Raw genomic sequence first — 22,869 nt, 5'->3', positions numbered from 1 at the left:
TTAAACAAGCTGAAAACCTGATTTTAAAATTACAGCATACAACATTTAGCAGCTTGAACTGAGAGATTCTCAAGTTCCAGAAAACCACACGACATAGGAAAAGGATTAGGTTATTCTGTCCATTCAGTCATAGCTGATTATTTTCCATCTCAACAACATTCCTCTGTCTTCACCCCATAACCTTTGGCACCCTTAGTAAGTAAGTAGTTATCAAACTCCCCTTTAATTATACCCAATGACTTGGACTCCACAGCTGTTTGTCGCAACAAATTCCACAGAGTCATCAATCTCTAGTTAAAGAAATTGCTCCTCATCTCTGTTCTGAAGGAATTTCCTCCTATTCTGAGTCTGTGCTCTCTGGTCCTGGATCTCCCACTATTCAAATTGTGATAGTTAATGAAGTTAAGTCTTTATTTCACACTTCATTTTGGTTTGCCGTTTAAGTAGCTTACCTGGAGGTTGTGGCAGGTAAGCCCCCAGCAATTTGGATTTCTTCTTTTCATAGCCTTTCTGTGTGATGTCTCCTGTAAATGAAAGAATAAGCCATTATTAAGTGAGAGTTTGCAGAATAAATTTCTGTACCAAGGCTGGACACATTGCCAACACAACAGCTGCTCTGGCACATTGCATCAAATCAGGGCATGCTGGGTCACAGACTTCTGAAATCCACAGTCACGTACAGTAAGTGATCCTTTTGCTGGATAAAAACCTGGTGCAATTTGTTTCAGTGGGACTGGTCGAGGATTCACAGCTTAAATCCTTGCTGGCTGGACACCAGCAGAATAACACAGGCACTTTCATCAAAGCAATCAACAATGAATTATGCATTGCCTATGGGCTTGTAATTGCTGTCAGAATGAATTATCTACCAAGTCCAATCATATCAATTTAATAAAGATGGAAGCTCTATAAATAGAAAGCATTTCCATCAGCATCAGAAAAGGAAGAAGAAAAATAGTTAGTTCATTGTGAGTAAAGCTGCCCTTTTTTAAACTGACCAGATCTCACAAAGAAATTCTGCTCAAAATGTTGTTATTTTTTCATATTACCATCAATATGGGATTCCAATATTTTGCTTTGATTTCAGTTTGCAACAATTAATTGTCATACAAAAATTGGGCAAATATACTACTGCAGCATAATTACAAGCGTGTCAGCAAAACTATTTACAATTTGACAGGTTGAGTGATGTAAAAATAGAGATCACACCAAGTGATTGCAAGCTCGTTCAACGTTAAAAACCAACTAGTAAACAATCTGGCCCATTTCCTGCTCTCATCCCGCTTATTTTTAGTACAGTCACACTTAATATTTATGATTCTCTGAGGTTAGTTCAATAAAATAATATAGTAACCCACAGACGTAAGAAATGTGTTAATTTAATGATTAACTGTGGCAATTTGAAATGAAAGCAAAACACTGGAAGCACATAGTAGATCTGTTAGTGGCTGTAGAATAGGCAGGTTAACAGTTTGAACAGAGTTCCTATTTATTTATTGAGATTCAGCGCAGAGTAGGCCCTTCTGAGCCTTCAAGCCAAGACACCTTGCAACTCCCGATTTAACCCCAGCCGAGGCACAGGACAATTTACAGTGACCAATTAACCTACCAACCAGTAGGTCTTTGGAACGCTGGAGGAAACTGGGCACCCTGACGAAACCCACATGGCCACGGGGAGAATGTACAACTCCTTGCAGGCAGTGGCAGGAATTGAACCCAGGTCGTTAGTACTGTAAAGCGTCGTGCTAATCACTACACTACTGTTCTTCTGTGAAGCCTGGAGAATACATCTGTCTAACAAAATAGAGTGAGCTGCAAATGAAGATTAGGCCTCAGGTCACAGAATGCTTCTATAAAAATCTCTTTAGTCTAAAGCTTTCAAAATTTTAAATCAGAAATAAAACTGGTGAATCACAGGCATTTGTTTCTTATCAATTTAAAAGTTTAAAAGACAGTAACCTTTTTAAGATATAAGAACTAGACAAGGAAAGATACAATTTGCATTATAGCTATTCATGAAAATCACAATGGTTCAATTAAAAAGATATTTAACATCGTATTTGTAAGGGTATTACTCTTGTTGTAACTCCAACATCGTCACCAGTGTTAGTGCACGAACAGGAGGGAATATAGTAGAGCAGTGGTTAAGTTACCACATTGGTATCTGGTGGCCTGGTTCTCTAATAAGTTCCTGGACCAAGACCCACAGCACTGCGATTGATTCTTAAGGAACTGACCAATTCAGGGCAAATAGTTATGGGTATTAAGTGATAGCTTAACCAATAGCACCCAATGTGCTTTGAACAAATAAGTGGAACCACTTCCTTGTCACTAGAACTGGGTGCAGAGCAGCAGGCACTACTTCTTGTGTATGTTGCTCGGATTTCCAGCATCTGCAGATTCTCTCTTGTTTGTGATTCGATTACTCCACTGCAAAGTCTCTTCCAGAGATGCCTACCCAGAAGTTGTTTAAATCGTCCCTTTGACAAGGGTTCAGTAAACACTCTCTCTCACTGCTCCTCCTCTGTGATCTCTGCTGCTCTCTGACTCTTTGACCACGCATCGATCGACTTCCTAGCTCTTTACTTCATCCCTCCCCCTCCCGGTTTCACCTATCATCTCTCTCAGACACCCCACCCTGCAAAAACCCATTTCAGGGAGGTAGCACCATCAATTTGTGGGAGACTCCCGGAACTTCCGGGAAAGGTAGGATGTCTGCTCCCTCCCCTTCCCCACCTTTTGAATCTACTCCTCATCTTTTTTTCTCCAGTCCTGCAGAAGGGTTTCTGCCCGAAATGTTGACTGTACTTTTTTCCATAGATGTTGCCTGGCCTGCTGAGTTCCCCCAGCAGTGTTGTGTGCATTGCCAATATCAGTCCATTGCACATTCACTTGACCTGAACTTTAGAACTCACTCTCCTTAACCATTAAAAAGACAAAAATATGAATTGCTGTATTTTTAAATAGTATAGAAGGACTTAAGCATTTTACATCAACCAAAATGCTTATCTGAAACAGTTCCGAAAAGTCAACACTTTTGATTCAGATTGAAATGGTTCTGCCTGAATTATAGATTTTCAAAACCCTGAAAGTTGACCATAAAATGAAAATCTTTGTTTTGTCTCTTGGGAAGGAGGAGAAAAACATCCATGTAGATTTTAAAAAGCTGTGCATTTTTATTTGAACAGTTTATTTCTTGTTGTGTCACATCAAATGCAAGGAGGGGCCTTTTCAGTACACAGTGCTAGAGCAGGGGCTGCTCGTCTAAACTACTGTTCTCCATTTCTGTGCTTAAATCAGGTTCAATAACATCTGTAATCATTAATCTCACTTTCAAATAGCAGCTTGAAGAAAAGCACATTTTGTGACATTTCTAATTTGTGTAAGCAGTTAAAAGGAAAATATTCCTCTGAGGAGGGTCCAGAGGAATGGTCCTGGAAATGAAAGGGTTAATGTATGCGGAGCGTTTGATGGCTCTGGGCCTGTAATCATTGGAGTTTGGAAGAATGAGTGGCGGGGGTGGAGGATCTGATGGAAATCTATAGAATATTGAAAGGCCAAGATTTATTTATGTATGTATGTATTTATTAAGATACAGTGCAGAACATGCTCTACCAGCCTTCGAGTTGCACTGCCCAATTTAACCCTGGCCTAATCATTAGAGAACTTACAGTGACAAATTAACCTTTCAACCAATACATCTTTGGACTGTGGGAGGAAACTGGAGCACCCGGAGGAAACCCACACGGTCACGGGGAGAACATGCACACCGACAGCAGCTGAAATTGGACCCAGATCCCTTGTAGTGTAAAGTGTTGTGCTAACTGCTACACTACCGTACCGCCCCCTATGAAACAATGGATGTGGAGAGAATGTTTTCTATAGTGGGGGAGTTTAGAACCAAAGAGCACAGCCTCTGAATAGAAGAACGTCCCTTTAGAACAGAGATGAGGAGGAATTTCCTTGGCCAGAGGGTGGTGAATCTGTGGAATTCATTGCCACAGATGGATGTGAAGGCCACGTCATTGGGTATATATAAATCAGAGGTTGATAGGTTCTTGATTAGTAAGGGCATCAAAGCTTACATGGAGAAGGCAGGAGAATGGGGTTGAAAGGGATAATAAATCAGCCATGATGGAATGGCTCGATGGGCCAAATGGCCTAATTCTACTCCTATGTTTTATGGTCTTATTTGTTGAGCTATACTCTACAGAATAGGATGAACGTGGACAGCTCTTCCATTGAGCTGATATGGTCTCAGTGAGCCAAATGGCCTTACTCCAGAGGGGAATCAGTATAAAGGTCTGATGAGAACTGCCATGTTCATTGCCAGTGAAGGATCAATTACCTGTACTCCTCTAGTTCCATGCTGAGATGCTCAGTATCATCCTTCACAAAGGCCCTCCACCACTCTCAGAACCAGACAAATCACATCAATTGCGGACGGAAACACAGGAGATTCTGCAGACGCTAGAAATGCTGAGCAACAGACACAGAAACCTGAAGCAGACAGATTTCCACCCTTCAAATTAACCAAAAAGGGCATTTATTACACAAATACTTTTAAAATCTGATGAACAAAAGTAACTGCATAAATTTAGTTTTTAGCCTGGTTTGGCATTTTCACAATTTTGACTGTCAACATCAAGCAACTGATATCTTACATCTTGTGCTAAATACACCATTCTGTTTTTCTTGATACGCAACTAATCGGCTACCTTGGATGCTTTTCAAAGCATTGCAACTCAGACAGAAATTTATATTTAGCATATTCCCTTGAGTGCCAACTCCACCATTGTTAGCTAGACCAATGTGAGAGCAGACAAGCAAGCGCAGGCAATCCAATCACTGCTCTGCTGACTTAAGTTAGCCTCAGCTTCAGTCTCCCAGCAGCACTACACTTTTGAATGTCTGAAACAATAAGCAAACCATCTTCTGAAAAAAAGAACACTCTGCAAGCTTTATGAGGAAAGAAATTTTGCTAGTGGAAGATTGGGAGATTTAACCAAAAATGACAGGGATCATTTACGGTAGTACTTCAAATTATAGAAGGATGGAGGGTCTAGAATACAGATAAAAGTCAAAAGAGAGATTTTGGATTTACTGTACTCAATAAGACTAGTGCTTAACCAGTAGTTTCTCATCCATCATTATTACATCTTCAACTACTCAGAACCATTTTGCACAGACACAAGAATACAAGAAATTAGGGGTAGGAATAGTCTATCAGGCTTCTCAAGCCTGCCACACTATCAATATGATTATGGCTGTTCTAACCAATACCACAATTCCTTCCTGCTTGAACCCCCATGACCCTCCATTACCCTAACATTCAAAAATTTATCTAGCTTCACCTCAAACACCAAGCCTCCACAGTTCTCTGAGCAGGGAATTCCAGAGATGTCCTCATCTCTGTGAGAAGAAATTTCAAAGTAACTCAGGTTTAAATGACTGGCCCCTTATTGTGAAATTATCCCCTCATACTAAAATTCTCCCATGAGTGAAAATATCTTTATATTATATTGTCAGACTGACTTCAGACCTTGTATCTTTCAACAGGATTGCTGTTCATTCTTGTAAATTCAAAAGAATACAGACCCAACCTGCCTAACCTCAGTTCTCTCCTCTCAGGAATCCGCCAGGTGAATCTCTTTTGGACTATCTCCAATGTCACCACTTTCAGAGCTGTTCCTAAAAGTGCACTATTCATTTTTCAACATTCTCAGCTCACGTTTGTGTCCTTCCTCTCCCCAACCTTTAAGGCAATGTGGTACTTTTTTCTCCCTCTCTGTCAATCTCACTTTTTTAAAAGCTCTTTACAAATTAAAACACTCATAGATTTTCCTATCCATTAACTTCATAATTACTTCAAAGAAACTAATTCTCTTTATAAGGCACATTAGTCATATCGAATCCATTTAGCCAAGATTTTACATATGCACCGTTTAAGATTTCCCCAAATATACTTAATTTTACTGATCTCAAACTCCTGCGTCAATAGTTTTCTGATTTGATTGCCACCTATCCTAAAACATTTCAAGAGCCTACAGAGGTTGAGTAAAAGACTGGAAACTCAGTCAAGGGGTTACAAAATAGTGTGCTCTATTGTCTTGAGTAAACTTCACCCTAGGGCCTAAGACAAAGAAGTTTATAATAATAAAGACCAGGAAGTCTGCAGATGCTGGAAATCCAAAGCAACACACACAAATGCTGGAGGAACTCAGCAGGTCAGGCAGCATCTATGGATCGGAATAAACAGTCACCTTTTTGGGATAAGACCTGAAACGGTGACTGCTTATTTATTTCTATAGATGCTGTCTGTCCTGCTGTGTACCTCCAGCATTTTGTGTGTGAAGTTTATAGTAGTTCAGGTGATGGAAGTAGAGGGAAAATTCCCTTTAACAGATGATTCATGGAGTAGGGGAAATGGACTTAACGTTTTAGATAAGAAATACAACAATGTGAGTAAAATGCTTTACTCAGACAGAAACTATGATTTTGTTACTCATTGTCTCCACAAGCATAGCGGTTAGCTTAATGCTAAATAGCGCCAGTGATCAACATCCGGGGTTCAATTCCTGCCGTTGTCTGTACATTCTCCCCATTCCTCCCACATTCCCAGGTAAGGGCTAGTGAGTTGTGAGCATGCTATGTTGGTGTCGGAAGCCAGCATTTCCTCGGACTGCGTTGGTCGATGGCAAAAATGATGCATTTCACTGTATGTTCTTCTTTGTGACAAATAAAGCTTAAAAGAGTCAGAGATTTCAAAGTGGAGCTGGAAAGGCAGTACAGAGAGTAATTTGTAGGACCGTTGCAAAACTGTTGGGGGCATGGACCTATGCAATTGCACAACCAGGGGGCAGAATCAACTCACAGTGCTAAATGACCTTCAACGGTACAGTATGACACTATATCCTTCAGCCACAATATGCATTCTACTAGTGGTTTTCAGCACTTCAGTTTACGAAGAATACCAACCACAATTCACTAGAACAGTTCAAAGAAGAGGCTATTGCCTGATGAAATCACAAATATTAGGGGCTACTTTCCTGAAAAAGAAGTTTAAGTCTGCTTTAAAGATTGGCCTTTTTACTAGGTACATCTGTGCACTTGCTGGTTAATGCAAATCACATATTAGCAACTCAACACATAAAAAGCATGCAGACATGGTCAAGAGGTTCAGACCAAACATCAGAAAGGGGAAGAAATGAAATCTAAGTGACCTTGACTGTGAAATGATTGTCGATGCCAGATGAGGTGGTATTCAAAAACTGCTGATTTCCTAGGATTTTCGCACACAATGGTCTCTAGAGTTTACAGAGAATGGTGTGAAAAGCAAAAATGCCTTGTTAATGAGAGAGGTCAGAGGAGAATGGCCAGACTGGTTCCCACTGACAGGAAAGTAACAGTAACAGAAATAACCAGGTGTTACAATAGTAGTGTGCAGAAGAGCATCTCTGAACTGTGAAGTGGTTGGGCTTCAGCAACAGAAGACCACAAACATACAGAAATACACTAAGAGGTCACATTATTAGGTTATCTCCTAAACCTCATGATTTGGGTGGTGAAGTGGAGATACGTCTCCACCTAAGGAGGTGTAAGGTGCTCCTTCCCTCCGCTAGCCTGCAGGTCACCCTTGGGCAAGGTGCTTATCCCCATGATCAGGGTCACAAGAAGCCTTGGGAGCAGGTGATGGATGGTCATATGAGCAGCTGGTGCATATCCCAAATCCTGGTTATGCGACCACTGACACCAGGCAGACAATCTCTGAAGGTCATTGACAATGGCTGGGGTCACCTATCTTGTAAAGACAGTGCTTAGAAGGCGGCAATAGCAAACCATTTCTGTAGGAAGAAATTGCCCAGAACAATCAGGGTCATCATATGACAAGGCACATGATGATGATGATGATGTCTGTACCTAATAAAGGGGTTACTGAGTGTAGATGTGACATTACAAAAGATTTTCAATCAGTAAACAAACAGCTTCGATTACAAAAGACCAAAGATTAACAATTAACAGCAAGAAAAAATAATTTTAGTTGCAGAATTGGATTACTGTAATTTTTTAATACATTAATTTATTATTTTTGGAATGCATTTGGCAAGGCCAACATCCATCCCTATTCTTAAATCTTGCATCAACTTCTAAATGGAAAGAGATAAATAATTGAGAGGGAAGGATAGCAATATACTGGGAAAAAGGCAAGGAAATGAGATTATGGTAGATAGGTTCAGATGAAGAGCAACAGGGAAAAAACCACACAAGGGTCAAAAGATCCCCTTTCTTGGGATTCAAAATGGCATTTTAAGTACACTGCCTTCAGTGCAGATGCACTGACATCCTGTTAAAGACCAGACCGTCAAACCATCAGAAACAAATGACATTTTTCAAAGAGAAAGGTCACACTCTAGCAAGTTTCTACAGATATACTGTGGAGAGCCGTCTGACCGACTGCACCACTGCCTGGTCTGAAGGCTCCAATGTACAAGATCAAAAGAGGCTGCAGAGGGTTGTGGAGGCAGCTGGCTCCACCATGGGCTCAAACCTCCCAACAGCCAAGGACACCTTCAAAAACTGGTACGTCGAAAAGGCAGCATCTATCATCACCATCCAGGACATGCCATCTTCTCATTACCACCATCAGGGCACAGGAGCCTGAAGACACACACTCAATGCTTTAGGAACAGCTTCTTCCCCTCCACCACCATATACTGAATGGTCCATGACCCCTTTGCTCTCTTTCTGCCCTATTTGTTTATATTTCTTACAAATTTCCTCTTGCAAGTTGCAATAACTTTTACGTACTGCGCCGTACTGCTGCTGCAAAACAACAAATTTCATGATATATGTCGGTGATAATAAACTTGATTGTGATTCTGATTTCTCGTTCACTGGGTGTCAGTGTTCTTACCTGCTTCTTTCTCTGCTCATACTCTCATGTGTTGCTTGTCATCATTTGCTGACAGAGTATCCACAGCGATCAGGCCTTTGCCTCTGATTCTGTGCAACCTGATGTCTGTAGCATCAACATCACGTTGACATCTCTCCGCAGAAACCCACAAGACCAAAATAGAACAGGATATTTTTTCTCCAAGATTGTTTTTTATGTTAATTTATTCACAGGGATGTCAATATCCTGGGCAGGGACAACAATTAACTCTGGTCTTTAATTGCCCTTAGGCTGACTGGCAAGCCCGGCCATTTCAGGGAACAACTACATTACTGTGAGTCATTAACAGGTGAGACTGGGTAGCACCACAGATTTGTTTTACTGTAGAACATGATCACCGTGGCTGATAGTGACATTCATTCCAAATATACATAACCACAGGTTGCAAATGCCCAACTACACAGCCTGTACCACAAACGAGACTGGCAGGCATCACCAGCCAGCTGGAAAATCAGTTTACGGCCACTTTTCCAATGTGGGCTGCTCAGGTTGCAAACTGTTCACAGGACCGGAACCCTGCCACAACCCACGGAGGGCATCTACTTGAACTTAAACTTCATTGCTACTTGCAAAACTCATGCTTGTGGCGCAGGACAACATGCGTCATTTACTAGTCCAGCAATTCAACTGCTACATTTCCAGGGGCTGTAATGGTTATATGGTTATATGGTTATGATCTTACTTGATTAAAAAAATGTTAATGATCCAAAATAGGATCTAGAGTGGCGTGATGCAGGTCTTTGTGCATAAATTAGTGATAATCTTCTAAACAATTTCTCTCATGTGCCAAAGAGCAGAGATTGTCAGAAATTAATGAAGTAGTAACAAAAATGGACATTTAAACCATAAAACATAGAAGCAGAGTTAGGCCATTCGGCCAATCGAGTCTGCTCCACCATTCCATCATAGCTGCTTTATTACCCCTCTCATCTCCATTCTCATGCCTTCTCCCGGTAACCTTTGACATCCTAACTACAAGAATCTATCAAGATCTGCTTGAAATACACCCAATAACTTGGCCTCCACCGTCGTCTGTGTGGCAATGAAGTCCACAGATTCACCACCCTGTGGCTAAAGAAAATACCCCTCACTTAAGAAAAAAAGGATGTCTTGTTGCTTATTTATGGGCATTAATTGTTAAATTATTATTACAATTATAACAGAGATTGATTGAAATAAATCATGCTTTAGAAAACCTGTCCAAATATTAATAATATTTGTTAATAAATTTATATTTTTTAAAATTGAAAAATAACATTAATTACAGGTGGGTGAAGAGTTATTGGGCCAATGAAGGAGAGTGGGTTACAGAGAAATAAGGTGAGGAAGGGATTATTGGGATTCCTGTGATAGACAGCAGAGATACGATGGCCCAAATGGTTGACTTCAATGTTCTAAGGAAATAGGGTATTTGAATGAGAATCAGATTTATCATCACTGACTTATATGACTAAAATTTGGTACTTTGTGGCAGCAGTTCTGCACAAATATATAAAATTACTGTAAATTATAAAATTAAATAAATAGTGCAATAAAATAAATAACAATCTGATCTCAATGGGTTCATGGACCATCCAGAAATCTGACGGGAGAGAGGATGAAGCTGTTCCTGAATTGTTGAGTGTGAGTCTGTGATCTGCTTGGACAAGTCCTTTCAAGTCACATGGAAGTCAGCTCATGGGTGAGGTGGAAGCTGCCTTCTGTATGAATAGCCACATGTGCACCACTGAAAGCTACAGGAATGCCCAATGTGCATAAACTTCCCAAATTTCAATTTCTTTCTGAAGACAAAGGAGACTGAAGATAATGGTAAAAGGTCTCGGCATGAAATATCAAAGTTCAAAGCAAAATTATTATCCAAGAACGCTGAGGTTCATTTTCTTGCGGGCATTCACAGAAGAACAAAGAAATACAATAGAATCAATGCTAAACTAGACACAGCTTGTACCTTTTGCCTCTACAAATGCTGTCTGACCCAAAGTTCTGTCAGCATTCTGCTTGCATTTTGTTTCAATTATTCTTAAATCACATTGAACTAGGATTGGTTAGAGCACAAGTCTTTGTTGGCAGTGGAATGTAGAGATTTGATGGGAATTGAATGGAGAAGTTTCAGTAAATTGAAATTTAAAAAAATGTTTATTCTCATTCTATTTCCTATTTTGCAATGCTTCCTAAAGTTTTGGTAAATATTTCATTTTTGTTTAAACAAATTCAAGAGCTAAATGTAGGCCAGCAATAACGTGATTAATTCGTTCAGACAGCAAACTATAACGACCTCGTGACATGTTACTTCTGGCTTCTTTGTAAAATTAACAGAGAGCCTTTCTCGACTGCAACTCCTTTATCAATCTGCTTTCATTCCAGGGGGTCCCTCACTCACCACAAAAGGCCACTCTTTGCTTCCAATCATCTCCGAAAGATTATTGTTCCCTCATCTCAGGGACCAAATTCAGTATCACTTGGCTGACAGATGACTTAGAGAGAATAAAACCCCTTCAGTAAAATAGCATGATGCAGTCTTTTCCAGATACAGTACTCTGATAAAGTCACAAAGATTTTGCATGCTGTTTACTGTATTGCTAATATTTTTGGCAGTGCCCTGCAGGAACATTTTTCATCAGATCCCATGTGGTTCTTGGTTCACTAGACCATTCACAACCCTGTCTTGGCAAATGAAATGCAGAAAAGACACCTGTTTGACAATGCTGGCGGAGACAGCAGGTTCAGTAAAGCTCTCTCAGCCTGCTGGCTCGATAGCCTATCACACACAATCTCCCAGACAAAGCAGGGCCTGTCCTTCACCACAACCAAATCATTACAATATTTACGAGAAGTAATATTTTGTCTAGAAATGCTCTCCTAATCTCCATTTCAGGCCTGGTTAATATGTATTGACCTTGGGCTCAACTGAACAGAAAATGCAAATTTGCTTTAGGCTCAAATAAGGTATCCCTGTTTACCAGCCAGATTTGATAGGATGTGTGAAAACATAGCTTTAGTCATTGTGTTTTGTAAAAGGGAACACATATTCTGTAAAATCACCATATACATAGGCTTTACCCTTTCAAAGCTGAAACTACAGCTTCTTGTAAATATGTGGATGACACTTCCATAATTTCCAATAGCATACGTACATCTGGCTGTTCATTCGGAAGCAGGCCATTGGGCAAGTATCATCACGACATTAACTAACTTCCTGCAACAAAGACTAGATATTCTTCCACATGGATTAAGGGGTATTACGCCAAGAGCTGTATGCCAGTACTACCTAGGATTCATCTGCAGCCTCAGAGATCCATCATGCAAGAAATCCAAGATATGGTGTGGTTTGAACAGACCCCCCTCACGGTAGGAAGCTTGCAGAATGACCTTTCCTCTATCAGCTCTGGAATGGCTCAGTTAGCAGACAGATTGGTCAGAGGGGTGCACAGCCAACCTTAGCTGGAGTCTGGGGACGGTGCAGTGTCTATACAACTGGGGGAAGTGCAAGGTGAGGTGGGGTAGTGGTGGGCAGGAGGATAGAGGTATTGAATTGGACACATGTTTGAGCTGGGAATTGGACAGAGGGGTAGTTTTAAGGAGGGGGTGGAGTTAGTCCTCTCACTCAACCAGTCCCTAGTGAAAACCAAGAGGAGGGATGGCAGTACACAGCAGGGAAACTGAGGATAAAGTAAATTACTTAATGAAAAGCCTCCGGCATTGTAACAAGGGAGCCTGACCATAGCAACCGAAAATACACAATTTATTAAAAGGCTTGTCATAATAGATGTTCATTGGATTTCTCTCCAGCATAGAGGTCTATAACCCTTTCTCCTGCCAAAGCGTCATAGTCACAAAACAAGTGGTAGGTACTGAAGTGAAGAAACCTCTTATTGCAGACTTGAATGGTGAATCTTTGGATTTCTCTGTCCCTTAAGGATGTGAAGTCTTGATCATTAAGTTTGTTCATAGCTGATATCAATAGATTTCTGAATATGACTGAGGGACATAGAGTGAAGAAAATAGTGCTGATCCTGCTGATCGGGCAGATAGGACGTAAACTCTCAACTTATTTATGGGAGCACAGACTGGCGGTACAGAGAAGAGATCTACTGCCATTGATCTCGGTACATGAAGATCGAGAAGATTACTACTTTAACTGGAACACCGTGGACGTTCTGGCGCAGGCAGACACGAAACGGCATGAGAATTTTTAGAAGTGTTGTCCTCTTCTGATAATTCTGTAGCCAAACATATCAAAATAGATGCCAATTAACCCTTAAGAGGCCAATGCAACGCAGGCCATCAGAATTCGAAGGTCAACTGACGGGGTAACCAATCAAGATTAAGGAAAGCGAACAGAGGCCAGTATAAACGTGAGCACTCCCAGAGAGAAACACCAACAACTGTGCACTCAGGATGTCACCTCAACTGGTGATGAAACGTTTGCAAGCTAATTTCCAAGCTCGGAGAACACCGCAATATCAAACGCCTCAACCCGAGCTACCAATATTCACCACCATCCTAAATCTTGCTGAATGTCAGTTCAGGCTTAAAAGAGCCAAACCCTGCTCCAAATTCTTCTACTCGTTTGTGTTGTGCGGGCAGCTGTACTCTGGTACATTAAGGTAAAATGCTACATTCATTGGATTAGCAGTTGAGTGGCCTTCCATTATGCTCCCCAATCAATCACAAGAGAACATTGAGTACCACAGGCACCTAATCAGTCTTGGGATCCAGAAATTTAAAAGCATTCCCATTAGGCCAACAATAATGCATAGAGTCTATATGCCATTATTTAGTTATAATTCCTTCAGGGTTGGTGAACTGCTTCCTACCTCTCTAAAATTGAATGGTCTTTATTTAATGGGCCAGACAATCCTATGTCACACTAAATGCAAAGCAGAAAATTATAGCAATTGGGAGAAACAGAGCAGCAGTAAAATAACAGTTCTTACACCTTCAGATTAATCAGTATTCCCCCTGGAGCTATCACTTACCACCAGAACAAAACTGTACTATGTGCCACCACATTACCGAAAAGAAAACAACGTCAGCTTTTTTCTCATATCCTGAATACAAATAATTCTCTAAGCATTTTTTTTTAAATAAAGGCACAACAGTTTGTCTATCCCGAGCGATCAAACAAGAATTAATAGTTAATTTACAGACCCTGAAATGGTGTATGTGTTCTCATAATCCATGGACCCATTTGCAGTATTTTTTAGTTATTATTTATATGAACCCTCAAGTGAAACCACTAACTTTCTGTACACTTTGATTGCTGATATGTACATACCATAACCAATGCAAAGCTGTACTTGTTTTCTTCTCCCCAAATATATTCAGTCAATGCGCCAAGAAAGAAGTTACGAAATAATTTTGTGGTGCTCTATTCAAATGTATTATGTCTAAAGTATGACATGGGGTACATGAACTAAATGATAAAGGGTAAATTTAAACTTAATTTTAAAATGCGTAAAAATACAAAAAAGAACTCACGAAAACTTCTACAGATGTACGGTGGAAAGCATTCCGACAGGCTGTGTCGCTGTCCAGTATGGGAGGGGGGAGCGGGCTACTGCACAGGATCAAAGTAAACTGCAGAGTTAATAAAATTAGTCAGCTCCAGCATGGGTACTAGGCTCCTTGGTGTCCAAGGCATCTTCAAGGAGCAGTGCCTCAGAAAAGCGGCTTCCATCATCAAGGACCCCCACCACATGTTCTCTTGTCAATGTTACGATCAGGATGGAGGTACAGAAGCCTGAAGGCACACACTCAACAATTTCTTAAGGGACATTGAACTTATGAATACTACCTCACTACTTTTTTTTAAATCTCTGTTTTTGCACTACTTATTTTAATTAAACTATTTAATGTAATTTAATATGTGTTGGCACGTGGCCAAGTGGTTAAGGTGTTCATCTAGTGATTTGAAGGTTGCTAGTTCGAGCCTTGGCTGAGGCAACGTGTGTGTCCTTGAGCAAGGTACTTAACCACACATTGCTCTGCGATCACACCGGTGCTAAGCTGTATGGGTCCTAATGCCCTTCCCTTGGACAATATCGGTGGCATGGAGAGGGGAGACCTGCAGCATGGGCAACTGCTGGTCTTCCATACAACCTTGCACAGGCCTGCACCCTGGAAACCTTCCAAGGCGCAAATCCATGGTCTCATGAGACTAACGGATGCCTAAAATAAAAAATTAATACATATACTTACTGTAATTCAGTTTTTTTTTCTATATTGCACTGTACTGCTGCCTTAAAGTTAACACATTTCACCAAATATGCTGGTGATAGTAAACCTGATTTGGATTCAGATTCTGCCTTTATGGATGTTTGCATATTCTCATTGAATGAGGCTGGAACCTATGGATATGGGGGTGCAGTAACAATTCTTCTGTATTCTGTGCTAACAGCTGTTTCTCTAGCCATTGATCTTTATGAATTAAATTCTAACTTTTTAATCACATAACCTGCAACATGCACACACAAAGGCCTTCATTAGCATAATTACCCAAAATGGAATAGACTCCACTATTTTCTGGGTTTTGCACAGCAAAAAAAAACAATTCAGTGCTCAATTCTGTGTAGTTATCTATGATTAAAAGGAAAAACAAAAGAGCAGTCCAAAAGTTAACATTGGAACTATTCTCTTGATTATAAAGATGATCCCACTACGATGTTTTCTGCTTTCTTTTCAGACTTACAACATTTGCAGTTTGTTAAATTAGTCTGTTCCCTGGAACCTGCCCTGCCATGTTGAAGAGAGATGTAGTTGTAATTTTCATATTAAGAGCAATTGATGGGGCGGATGTAAGGAAATGAATTCTTCTGGCTGAAGAATAACAAAACCTTCATCTAATTCATTGCAAACTTAAAATAGCATTATTCAGGTGGTAAGATTAAGTTAAGAAGCAGAACATTTGCTGAATAATATTAATTTGCAAAAGTGCCTGAGGATGAAAATGGAAAATCATTTCTTTGGTTATGATGAAAATCCCAGGCCCAGTGAACTGTGCATCAGGAATCTGGGTTTTAATTAAGATCCACATGCACAAAGCAGTTTACATGTAAAAAGAAAATATGATGAGGTAACTGTCACTGCTGAAAGCCAATTAGGAATCTTCCTCTTCAAGGTGGGAGAGTTGCAAAGATTAAAGAAAAGATTCCAACTGACCCCTCCATAGATATTATTCTTCACCAAATGTTTATATTAAAGGTATGAAATGAGAGGCTAATGGGAAGAGGATGATAAAGAGACCACAGCAAAATTCTGGGAGTTACTTCAAAATCCCGATATAGTTCTCTCCATTTACCCCATTAGTTCCTCTGAATAAAGTTTCAATAAATTCTCCGATTAGTTTTACACACTAACTTTTAACTTTAAGAACACCAAATTGAGGAATTGAAGATGATACAACTCTGAAAAAGAAGCAGAAAACCTGGATGGGACATTTAATTAAGGTCACTGCCTGTAAGGAGTTTCTACATTCTCCCTGTGACTGTGTGGGTTTCCTCCCACAGTCCAAAGACGAACTGGTTGGTAGGTTAATTGGTCATTGTATATCATCCCACGATTAGGCTTGGATTAAACCAGGGAGTTGCTAGATGGCATGGCTTGAAGGGTCAGAAGGGTCCATTCTGTGCTGTATCTCAATAAATACATTTGCACCAGCAGGAAAAGTGTTTCAGAATTGACTTCTATCTTCTAGTTTAATCTTTGCCACCTAATTTCTAGTTTAGTTCTTTAGTTTCGTGAACTAAAATTGTCAATGTTTTTTCTGCGGTGTGAAACTAAGGCAAACACTTGAGTCGATTCCAATTAGATAATTACAGTAATGAAGACTTGTGTGTGTGTTATATACATCTTCATTTGCACATGAAGAAAACTCAATAAGGTCTTCAATCAGCACCTCACATATTGGAACACTCGCGGGAGTGACAACATCACGCACAATATCTCGCAACGATTTAAAACAGGTAGGTGAGATTTCTTGAGAGCAGTTGGCATGTCAGAAATACATCTATTTAGCCAGTGTGAATGAGAAAGAGAAATTCCACCAAAAAATATCCATCTTTAGTAGGTGTGTTCCTTTCCTTTTTACAGAAGAAGACCCATATATAAATCTGACTTTTGCCTTCACTGGATTCAGGTATTTTATGGCGTCATGCAATCATTCAGGACAGAACCATCCCGTACAGTGCAGTGGCTAGCGCAACGCTATTACAGCTCACAACATGCCAGAGTTCGCAGTTCAATTCCAGCACCCTCTGTAATTCGATGCTCTGGTTTTCTCCTACAGTCCAAAGACGTACCAGTTAGAAGGTTAATTGGTCATTGTAAATTGTCCTGTCGTTAGACTCGGGTTAAATAAGCGGGTTGCTGGGCAGTGCAGCTCACTGGGCTGGAAGGGGCACTGTATCGCTAAATAAGACAAAACAAATAAATACTGATCTTTGTTAATCCCATTCTCAGTACTGGCCTGCAGCCTTCTATGTAATATTGTTTCCACTGCTCATTTAAAACCTTATGTTATATCATGATTGAGGGGAAAATAAACATCACACACCATCTGCACTGCAGCAGCTGACCATAATATCTGCAGTCACAGTGATTCCAAATTATATCTGACTCCGTGCAATAACAACAAGATGCCAACGGAAACTGGAAGAACACCTTACCTTCAGACAAGGCACATTGCAATCTCCTGGATTCAGCACTAACTTCAATAACTGGCACTAGGAAAATGCTCATTTTAAATTTCTAGCATTTACAGCATTATGCCATGGTAATGTTTCCGTTCTCTCCAATTGCACCAACCTTTTCTCTACATATTCCATTATTGCTTTCTGGACATTGGAGTAATTACACTGCAGTTTGGAGGTGGGACAGTTGCACCTTGAACAGTCAATCCACTTTTAGACCTATACCAAGCTTGGACATTTATCACCTTGTGGGTCAGGCACTTTGTATCTGCACCCTCTTCCCGCCTGGTTTAGCTCTTATTGAAAAGGTGCGGGGTTTGGGAGAAGCCCTTTGACAGTAAAATCTGTCAAAAGACCATCAACTTGGTTGAGGCTGTTACGAGAATACACATAAAATTAAGATGTTTGCTGGCCTGGGCTAGCATCAGTGGCATCAGCAGTTGGTCTGCCACCTGCCCTCAGGGGAAGGAGAGATAAGGAACAATGGAGCAGCGTCTGGAGATGTGTAATGAAGGGATGTGGGAGGAAGAGCTGTCTGGAGCGGCTCCCCCCTTTGAACCCTGAACTGTTTGAAGTGATGGACAGGCGATACCCCAGCAGGGGGATAAAAAGGGACAGGTTCGCTAAGACAGACACGCCACCCGAGGTAACGAGACCCTGGAAGCGGTGCGCCTCTCACGAGTGGGTGAGAAGTGCCAGACAACGACAAGGGTGGAAAGGTACGATCAGCGGGAACCCGGTGTGTGTCCGCCCTTGCCTGGGTGCCGGGTTCACTGCAGAGGATCGACCGCATCTGGAGGAGGGGTCACAGTCGGTGACCTCAGGTGACATCACCAAGGACCCGCCCAAAAGCTGTTTGTGAGCCATCTCGCTGGTCTGTGAGTGAAGCCGTTCTGAATGATCAGTTGTTCCTATTCTATGTCTCTCTTCCCCCACGTTGTCCACCGCCATGGCAACGATTACTGCGAACTGAACTACTAACTGGACTGAACTTTGAGTCATCTTGAAATTGGTCATTTACCCCTAGACAACGATAGAGCTTGATTGATGCTGTTATCTTAATGCTGTGCACATGTGTGTTTATCATCACTGAACTGTTGCATTTATTATCCTTTCGATTACTGTGTTGCTTGTTTCTTTAATAAAACTTTCTTAGTTCTAGTACTCCAGACTCCAACTGAGTGATCCATTTCTGCTGGTTTGGCAACCCAGTTATGGGGTACGTAACAAGGCTTAGTCTCTCCGATCAATGGTCTATTCACCAGAGATGCTGCTAATGCATTAAGATACACAGGGCCACAGAAGAGTAACAGTGGTGTTACTGCAGACAGTGCTAATACAGAGAACAGTAATACATTTTATTACCTGTAATTATCTGGGCAGAAAACATTCACTCCCAGGCACTTGATATTAAAGATGCACTTAAAATGCAAGGACATTATGACTCCATTAGCCTGTGTATCTCCCCAGAAGAAACATTCAATGTCAAACTTAATAACTCATGACAGTCTCCATTCGAGCAGAAGCAAAATTTGCTGTGAAGACTGAAGAAGCAAATGCAATGTCACCAGGTGAAGTTGGAGAACAGCTAAGGATACATACCAGCCTACAAGTCTAACAGACACCAAAGAAACTAACCACAAGATTTTTATTGCCACACAAGCTAACAGCTAATGTCAAGGAGGCTATTGGCACTGCTTCATAGGGACTAACTGGAGGGGGCATCATATCAAGACTGATCTTGGGCACAGCTAAATATGAAGCTCAGAAGTAATGGTGGCAGCAGTCTAGCAAGGCACCAGAAACCAGATGTCATAGTCATAGTCATACTTTATTGATCCCGGGGGAAATTGGTTTTCGTTACAGTTGCACCATAAATAATAAATAGTAATAAAACCATAAATAGTTAAATAATAATATGTAAATTATGCCAGGAAATAAGTCCAGGACCAGCCTATTGGCTCAGGGTGTCTGACCCTCCAAGGGAGGAGTTGTAAGGTTTGATGGCACAGGCAGGAATGACTTGGATCAAAGTAAAAATAGGCAGAAAAGACATTGGTGCAGAAAACTGAAGACTGAAAAAGCAAAGGAATAGAGGCAACCTGATGAATGTGTGAGGGGAGAGGGTAAGAGTTATGGTTAGGGTTAGGTTAAGAAGAAACAACAGCAGAAAGCTCCAGAAAGATGAGAGAACATGAGAAGGAGCACTTAATCCAGAAATGAGATTCCAGTTCTCCAAAACACTGTTGATATTGTGGTCAGTTGAATAGTTCTCCTCAATATGTGCTGAGTAAGTTGAATATTTGGGGCAGGAGACTGTTGATACTGCGGTCTGTTGAATGGTTCGCCACATTACATGGCGAGTAAGTTGAATATTTGTTAAAGCAGCCAAAATCAAAACATAGTGAATCAAAAATTAACTCATCCATGGAGATGTTCCTGTGGATGGAATTCTAAATGGAGGTTGCCAAGACTTTTTTTTAGTAATGTAGTTACTAGAAATTTGAATTAAAAACAGAAAATACTAAAAATGTCAGACAGAATGCACAGAGAAATGGAATTCATCCAACCCTTCATCAGTCCTATTCAGCAAGCTCCACTGGTGAACATGGCAGCGATTACAGACAACAATAAATAACATTGGTCAAAGGCCTGAGGAAAATGGATTTTGGTTTCAGAATCATCCACCGGAAAGCAATTAGACCCCTTCTTCATCATGACCTGTAACCAAATACATTGTAATAGTGCAGTAGTTGAAATTTGATTTTAATAGTTCTTTACAATTTTTGAATTGCTGGCCGAATTAATGAGCAACAAATCATCTGAAACTGGAAGGACTTCAAGAGCAGTTACTACTCCCGCATCACACATCAAAAGGTAAAGAGGATTTATTCTCAAGAGAAGGACAGGCCATATAAACATGAGAATGCTGGAGTATTCCCATGAAAATCTTTACTGGAACCTAGCAGATGCCATCGATTGAGTTCCACGAGGAATACTGCTAGGGCATCAACATTTCACAATTTATGTAAATGACTTGGATGAAAGCATTGAAGACATAAACGTTAATTTTACTAATGAAACCAATGATAGGCAAGAAGGAAAGATGTGCAGAGGAGGCTGCAAAAGGATATAAGCCCATTCAGAGAGTAGGCAATGACCCTCATCAGTGTGACACATTTTGGACAGGCCATACACCAGAGTTCAGAAGAACTGGAGATGATTTGACTGAAACAAACAATTCTGAAGGGTGTCAACATAGTGGACTGGAGATGATGTTTCCTCCCACGTGAGATTCCAGAACAAGGGGTCATAATTTAGAATCAGAATTAGCTTTAATATCAGTGGTATATGTCCGGAAATATTTTAACTTTGCAGTAGCAGTACAATTCAATACATGATAATGTAGAAAAAATTGCAAATTACAGTAAGTATATTGTATATACTTTAAATTGTTAAATTAAATAAGTAGAGCAGAAACAGAAATAAAAACTGAGTGAGGTAGTGCTCCTGGGTTCAATGTCCATTCGGAGATCAGATGACAGAAGGGAAGAAGCTGTTCCTGAATCATTGAGTGTGTGAATAAAGATTCAAGATTCAATTACTGTCTGTTGCTATTCTTTAGTACATAAGTGTAAAGGAGAACAAAATGATTGTTACTCTGGATCCAATCCAGCAAAAAAAGGACATAATAAATATAAACACTTAAGATTAGCTTTTTATATATATACACACACACACACACACAGACAGAGACAGAATGCATATACGTAAAGTGACGCAAGGTGCTGGAATATTTGTACATAAAAGAGATGTAAGAAAGAGATAAGGTTCCAGATAAAGTGTTTCAGCCCGAAATGTCGACTGTTTATTCTTTTCCATAGATACTGCTTGGCCTGTTGAGCTCCTCCAGCACTCTGTGTGTTGCTTTGGATTTCCAGCACCCGCAGATTTTCTTGTATTGGTGTTTCCACAGCAGGCTGTGATGCAGCCAGTCAATATACTCTCCACTACACATATATATAAGTTTATCAACGTTTTAGATGTCACGCCGAATCTTCGCAACTCCTTAGAAAGTAGAGGCACTGCCGTGCTTCCTTCATAATCGCATTTACATGTTGGGCCCAAGACAGGCCCCTGAAATAATAACACTGAGGAATTCAGAGTTTCTGACCCTCTCTACCTCTGATCTTCCAATGAGGACTGTCTCATGGACCTCTGGTTTTCTCCTCTTGAAGTCAATAGTCAGCTCCTTGGCCGTCAGCAAACTTGAATATGTTTAGAGATTGCATGCAAAAAGTACACTCTCCAGGCCACTCAAATGGAACTAATCTTTGATACCTTTTTCTGGCATAACATTTAACAAAGGCAAAGTGTGAACTAGCAGTGGAGAACAAAAGAGCCATCCTAGTTTGCACATCAACACCTGTTACCAGCTGTCCACAGATGGACACAAGAGAAGCTAACAAATATCAGAGACTGCTTGCCAGCCCCCTCAGATGGAGTGTTTCAGGGTGATAAAAATACTTTGAAACATGTGTTGAAAACATGCATTGGGTAGTTAATGACAGATATGGCTCAATTCAAAGTCAGAAGGAAATAGAACAAAGATAATTTGCTCTATTTTTTGTTCTTTTTTTCTCAAGGTTATTTTTTCAAGATAATTCAAAGGTTTTGTTTTCATTTTTAAATGCATTAAAATACAATTTATTGCTGATTGGATGTTTGACGGCCTTTTTTAATGGGTTCTACTGGTTTTTTTGGCTTTATGGCTGCCTGGAAGGAGATGAATCTCAAGGTCATATATAGTATACATACTTTGATAGTAAGTGTACTTTGAACACAAATATTCGTTTAAATAAAAAGATGTGATGGCTTTTCTGACTGAGTGTCAGACTCACATCATCCAACCTACTGAAGTCAATGAGGATATTTGTTAAAAATCAACACTAAAAGCATTCTACGATGAACACATATAGATTTCTTAAAGCACTATTGCAGATTTGTGTATCATGACTTTCACATCTGCCACTTGTTCTGGGCAATTTCACAGGGGTTTGAATGAAATAAACGCATACTAAGTTAATTACTCTATCTGCGTTTCTAGGTTTACTACTGGCCCAAAGAGAGTAATCCTATCACCCAACACATAAATAGGACGACTTGTGGTTTTCAGTTCACTGCTTCCATCTCTCCTAATCATCATTTATTCTGAAGAACAAAAAA

At 40.3% G+C, this 22,869-nt stretch overlaps 1 protein-coding gene across 3 annotated transcripts in view; it reads right to left on the bottom strand.

Annotated features, from left to right (window-relative positions):
* The window catches only part of LOC134344498 (disco-interacting protein 2 homolog C), a 664,610-nt gene that overhangs the window by 275,263 nt on the left and 366,478 nt on the right, over positions 1 to 22,869 (bottom strand). For all 3 annotated transcript variants that reach the window (XM_063044395.1, XM_063044396.1, XM_063044397.1), the window contains one exon: positions 453 to 524. In XM_063044395.1, coding sequence (XP_062900465.1) covers positions 453 to 524 — 72 coding nt within the window. The remainder of the gene's footprint in view (positions 1 to 452; positions 525 to 22,869) is intronic.

The sequence above is a fragment of the Mobula hypostoma genome, chromosome 3 (genome assembly GCF_963921235.1).
Source record: "Mobula hypostoma chromosome 3, sMobHyp1.1, whole genome shotgun sequence".
NCBI lineage: Eukaryota > Metazoa > Chordata > Chondrichthyes > Myliobatiformes > Myliobatidae > Mobula > Mobula hypostoma.
The sequence above is the reverse complement of the archived record's forward strand: the minus strand, read 5'-3'. Positions and strand labels throughout refer to the sequence as shown.